General features: G+C 47.0%; 1 protein-coding gene across 1 annotated transcript in view; it reads left to right on the forward strand.

Moving 5' to 3' along the window:
• The window catches only part of XPR1 (xenotropic and polytropic retrovirus receptor 1), a gene marked incomplete at its 5' end in the record, with an annotated part of 243,198 nt that extends 240,187 nt beyond the window's left edge, over window positions 1-3,011 (forward strand). The window contains 1 exon segment of the mRNA XM_073593336.1: window positions 278-3,011. Coding sequence (XP_073449437.1) covers window positions 278-338 — 61 coding nt within the window. The 3' untranslated portion in view covers window positions 339-3,011.
• Between the last annotated feature and the right edge of the window lie 3,453 nt (window positions 3,012-6,464).

Here is a 6,464-nt window from a genome sequence, read left to right on the forward strand (position 1 = left end):
ACTTGTAAGTGTGATGGTCAGATGTCAAGAAACCTTTGGCCATATAGGGGGGAATTTACTAAAACTAGAGCCAACAAAATCTGGAGCAGCTGTTCTTAGTAACCAATCAGCGTCTAAACTCAGTTAAGCTTTGAAAATGAATGACAAGCTAATTGGTTCCCATGCACAGCTGCTTCATATTCTGGCTGCTCCAGTCCTAGTAAGTTACCCTCATAGTGTCTATGAAAGTTAATTCTTACATTGTATAGCTTATGTTATCTTCTTCTTCATTCTATAGGAGCAAGGCTCGTGATGCCAAGGTCCTGATTGATGACACTGATGATGAAGCCAACACATGAGGCACTCGTTGCTTTTACCGTTCACTCTCTTCGACCATCTCCACCAAGCTTTCATCCCCACTTCAGGCTTCTTTCTGTCCACTCACCACACCCCTTCATTACAGGGCTGTCCTTCTGTGCGCTTGCCAACTCTTCATTAAGTGATTTGCCTGACCCCCTTCTTCCAAGTCCATGGACAGATGTAAACCAAGAAGCCAAGGAATGACCTCTACACTCAAGGCTGCTTAGATGGAGTTAGAATATTAAAGGGTGATCATAATCTCCATCTGCTGATTTATCCCACCTTTCTGCTTGCCTGACTTCAGACAGACTTGATTTAATTGATCTCTATCGCTGTGATGCCACACACAACACCCTGTGCTGGGTTTGTTTTATTCACAGCAGATCCTTTTTTTGTTTTTGTTTTTTTGTTTTACATGCTCTTTTCATTGCCCTTACCCTTGACATCCCTATTCATGCATTTTTTTGGCAGAGCATTATGGACATTTTTTGTTCCCACCCCCCAGCAGTGCTGGAAGGGGTCCCAATGAAAAAGGGGCTGGGGGAGTGACTGAGCTTTGAGGGATTAACTTCCCTACATTTAAACCTTCATCAATTCATTGTTTTAAACCAAAGTTTTGTTTGCTCTTTCTCCATCCTATCTTCTTTCTGATCTTTTCGATCTTTTTGCTGGATGTGTTCAATTCTCTATGCTCATCTTAGTGGTGTGCAGCCACACCATAATCTGACAGAAGCCAGTCCTGCCAAGGGCCTGTATTCTGCTCTTTGTAAGAGCTGAGCACTCCCTTACATAGCCTCAATAGCCTGCACTGGGAGAGCTGTGCCTAACCATTCCCCTACTGAGTACTGTTGGCCACGGGGGTAAATGGTTCACAGACCCTCCCACAGCAGAGTGGGTGAAGTTAAAGCTCTCCCCTTTTACTGCCAGATAAGACATGTCAACATTGCACATTGAGGTGCAATGTATGTCTCAAGTATTCTCTATGACTTCTGTGATAGCAGGCTCATGCACGGCTGTCAGCTGTCTCATTGCTGCCTTTCTGGGTTCTACCCACATTTGCCAGCAGACCCTCCCACAAGGGCTGACAATAGGGAACCAGTCTTAATACCCCTTCCTCCATACCCAGCACTGCAGTAGATGCACAATGCAGTTATTGGGAAGGGGGCAGCATAGTACTAACGTCATTCATTCTCGAAAGACAATGTTGGCTTTAAAGAGTCCATCCTCACCTTCTCCATGAGACAGGTCTAGATGTATAATGGAGCTGCCCTCTCTCACACACCTGTCTGCTTTCTCCAGTTAGTGCAAGGACAATCTTATGAAATAGACCTCCGCTAGGTGACAACGTACCTCTACAAGAGTCTGCCTCTCTCAGCACTGCCCTGGTTCCAGTTCTTTGATGGGCACGAGTCAAAGGGCCATGCTGAGAGATCTTGAGGTTTGTGACCACTGCTTTGTCTTAGCCATTGCTGTACATGTGCATTGCTGTTCAGCTTAGCTTCCTATGTATGTGTGCATGCTTTGTCCTTCCTTCCGTGCCATGGGGAGGAATCATTTGTATTTTTAAAACGGAGCTCAACTGCTGTGTATAGGGAGTGAGCACCAGTTGCTTTTAAAGCCTGATAGGCTGTAATAGGAAGGAACTACACATCAAGACTGACATTATACCTGTTAAAACATCTACAGTAACAATATCTCCTATGTCTGCTTAAAACCAATTTGTTCGTTATTAGGTATATGCAAAATGAACTTACAGGAAGGAACTGTTCAATTGTATTGTGAAGACAACCATTTTGAAACCTTGACCAATGTCATATAAAACAGCTTATTAAGTTACTATAAGCTAGGGAGCTGATAGACAACATTGTAGTTCACCCTACAAAATGGCTGACTTCAAATTGTATTGTTAAACTTCTTACAGGGTTTAGGAGTCAGTTTACTGTCAGATTTGTATATAATTAGTAATCTAGCCAGCTCGGGCTTTGATTCTTACATTCCCTAAATATGTCTCAGCTGTTTACTTGGCAAACATTGCTGTTTTAGGAGGCATACCAGAAGTATGGCCACTTATAAGCTGAGATCAAATAGCACCTTCCTGGCATGCAGCTGTAACTTCAGTCTTTTGCTGGTACTGCTGTGAACAGTCTTCATAATGCGATTACTTGCAACAGGATCGCTCACATCAGTAGAGAGAACAGACACGGCCTACAGGAGCTCCCTCCCTGCCTCAGAGCTGGCTCAAGCTTTGTAGCTGTGATGTAACAAAGTGCTCTTCTTGTGTAAGATGTGATGTAAGGCTGTACAGCAAGGGAATCATACCTGGACGAGGGACGTGGAAAAACAGGGAATAAAGAGGAAATTAAAGCACACTCCGTCCCTCCCTGCTCCCCTCTCCAGCTGTCTGTCCCCACTGTGAAGCTCTCTTCCTGCTAGATGTCTTCAGTATCAGCACTGTGACTTGTTGGTGCATTCCTATCTCGTGTCCCCTACACCCCACATCTAGTCTTATTTCATTTCTTTTCCCTCCACACACTTCATGCTTGCCCCTTCCCTTCCTTCTCTCCAAGCTTGTCCTCTAAAAGAGAGCACAGGCCAATGCTTGCTCTTCTCTGTGACTGTGCAGATAGATTTTTGTTCCCTTTTGATGGATATAAAGAGTACATTTTTTTTAATACTGTGGAGTACTTTCTGGTCAGTAGGAAAAAATTTGGCACAAAGTGCTTCTGGTTTGTAGATTGTATAAAAAAAAAAATGTGCATTTATGTGTTTATTATTTTTTTGTTTGTCTTTTTCGTAAAAGAAAAAAAAAAGGAAAATAGATTCTGCTGTCTGTTGATTTATTTGCCTTGCAAAATATGCCTGCGATAAATAGCACAATGACACACCACCATGCATTGTGGTACCCTGCATCAGCAGAAATAGTGCAGGTGCATTTTTAGGTCTGCTGTTGTCAGCCCAAATCAATGGGCTGCCTTAATGCAACATGCATGTTTTGAAGTGGTATTAAACCCAAAAATGTAATCCATTGTACCTTACCAATTATTAAATGTGATGGCTGCATCAGTTTTCTCTTTTAAGGCTTTTTTCCTTTGTTTTCACCTTGTGATCTGGCCAGTAACATCCTTCTTGTATACTATTAACAGATCAGCGCTGCTCCAAGCCTGCAGTATCAGTCTCCCAGGTTCACTTTCTGTATTTAGGTTCTGGCAGAAATAGAGCACATGTAACATGACATGCAGGTACCACCACACACACACTGGATTCACCTCCAATGTAAGGTAAATGAAAGACCGGTTTCAGCACAGATCCTAGCCCAATTGTCATGCCCCTCTGACATGTTTTACCCACATTCGGCCTCATTGTGTGTGTCCAGCAGCGATCACTGCGGGTTAATCGCTGGCTGTGTAGACAGCCACGAATAGCTGCAGCCGCCAGTGACTTGTCATTATAGTGAGTGGGGCCGGCAGCCGCACCTAGCCGCTCGCTGCCACAGCTGGAATCAGATTCCTGCCACTGCAGTTCTCACTGGCCTAAGTTGCTAGTGTGAATGTAGCATTAGAGTGCCCCCACTCTGGATGAATGAGCACAGGGGGCACTTATGGACAGCATCATTTGTCATTCTGGTGGAGAGGTGTTAGATGTAGCATATTTAAATAACAGATTGAAGCCACATTTCAGCTCACACTTTATAAGCAGTTACAACAAACAGTTTTTTCCTTTTGGGACAAAGGTTTTGCATCAATAAAAGCTGATCATTGTAAGCACTCCACCCCAGATAGTGTTAACTGGTTTGTCTCATCTCTATAACTGTTACATTTTGCTGGAGAGCTTGTTCTTTTGAAAAAAAAAGACTTAGTGGCTAGATCACCAAATAGAATAAAGAAAGCCTGAAAAAGAAAATGAATGCAGCCATCACATCCAAGAAATGGTAAGTTGCAATATAATGTTTTTTTGGTTTAATTCCACTTTAATTCGCCACATATGACTGCACTAATGTGAATGGGCCCTGGAGGTTTTATTTTATGGATCACTGAAATATCACATGAATGCTTACTTGAATTTTTTTTGCGGAATGTTTTATGTAAAGCTAAATTTACAAAGATTAGCACTGCTTAAAATTTTACTAGCTTCTGGCTGATAGGTACTGTGAGGTTAGCACAGCAGAAAACCTTATTTTATGGTGTAGATAAAATATTACTTTGTGAGATAAAAATACCAGTTCATGGGCAATAGTTTCAGTGGTTAAAGAAGAATGCTCTGCCTTTTAAATGGTGATCATGTTTTTGAACTGAAAAATTTGATGAGAATTTGTGTGTGTGTATACCTGCAGCATAGTTCAGGAGGAAATATTTTAAAGACAACCTTGACCTTTGTAGTTTAACCCGATATACTATCTGTGTAAGACCTGTTCGGGTGATGCCTATCTAGCAACTGCAGTGTCTTTTTCTATAGTTACCCCATAGTTCCTCCTTTTCTCATCACCTTGTCAAAGCATGGTCATCTCCAAACTTTGTAAACAAAGGGACAGTTTACTGTCTTTCAAACTTTATGGGGGCCGCACTGTAGCCAGTGTGAGTAGAAAGTGTCAGTGGGAGTAAAGAGCGCCCTATCTTTGGTAACAGTGGGGGAACAGTGCCCCATCTTTGGTGTCGGTGGGGGGAACAGTGCCCCATCTTTGGTGTCGGTGGGGGGAACAGTGAACCATCTTTGATGTCGGTGGGGGGAGGGGACAGTGCCCCATCTTTGGTGGGGGGGAAACAGTGCCCCATCTTTGGTGTCGGTGGGGGGGAACAGTGCCCCATCTTTGGTGTCGGTGGGGGGGGAACAGTGCCCCATCTTTGGTGTCGGGGGGGAAACAGTGTCTCATCTTTGGTGTCGGTGGGGGAGGAACAGTGCCCCATCTTTGGTGTCGGTGGGGGGAAACAGTGCCCCATCTTTGGTGTCCGTTGGAGGGGGGGACAGTGCCTCATCTTTGGTGTCGGTGGTGGCAGAACAGTGCTCTATCTTTGGTGTCTGTGGGGGGAAACAGTGCCCCATCTTTGGTGTCGGTGGGGGGAAACAGTGCCCCATCTTTGGTGTCGGTGGGGGGAAACAGTGCCCCATCTTTGGTGTCGGTGGGGGGAAACAGTGCCCCATCTTTGGTGTGGGTGGGGGGAAACAGTGCCCCATCTTTGGTGTCGGTGGGGGGAAACAGTGCCCCATCTTTGGTGTCGGTGGGGGGAAACAGTGCCCCAACTTTGGTGTCGGTGGGGGGGAACAGTGCCCCAACTTTGGTGTCAGTGGGGGGGAACAGTGCCCCATCTTTGGTGCCGGTGGGGGGGGCAGTGCCCCATCTTTGGTGCCGGTGGGGGGGGCAGTGCCCCATCTTTGGTGCCGTGGGGGGGGACAGTGCCCCATCTTTGGTGTCGGTGGGGGGGGACAGTGCCCCATCTTTGGTGTCGGTGGGGGGGGGAACAGTGCCCCATCTTTGGTGTCGTGGGGGGGGACAGTGCCCCATCATTGGTGTCGGTGGGGGGGACAGTGCCCCATCATCATGTCGGTGGGGGGGGACAGTGCCCCATCATCATGTCGGTGGGGGAAACAGTGCCCCATCATCGGTGTCGGTGGGGGAAACGGTACCCCATCATCGGTGTTGGTGGGGGAAACGGTACCCTATCATCGATGTCGGTGGGGGAAACGATACCCCATCATCGGTGTCGGTGGGGGAAACGGTACCCCATCATCGATGTCAGTGGGGGAAACAATGCCCCATCATCGTGTCGGTGGGGGGGACAGTGCCCCATCTTTAGTGGGGGGGACAGTGCCCTATCTTTGGTGTCGATGGGGGGGGGACAGTGCCCCAGCTTTGGTGTCGGGGGGGACAGTGCCCCATCATCGGTGTCGGTGGGGGGGGACAGTGCCCCATCATCGGTGTCGGTGGGGGGGATAGTGCCCCATCGTCGGTGGGGGGGATAGTGCCCCATCGTCGGTGGGGGGGAATAGTGCCCCATCATCTGTGTCAGTGGGGGAAACAGTACCCCATCATTGATGTCGGTGGGGGAAACAGTACCCCATCATCGGTGTCGTGGGGGGGTACAGTGCCCCATCATTGGTGTCGGTGGGGGGTACAGTGCCCCATCATCGGT

This window comes from Aquarana catesbeiana, linkage group LG07 (genome assembly GCF_042186555.1).
Source record: "Aquarana catesbeiana isolate 2022-GZ linkage group LG07, ASM4218655v1, whole genome shotgun sequence".
Classification (NCBI taxonomy): Eukaryota; Metazoa; Chordata; class Amphibia; order Anura; family Ranidae; genus Aquarana; species Aquarana catesbeiana.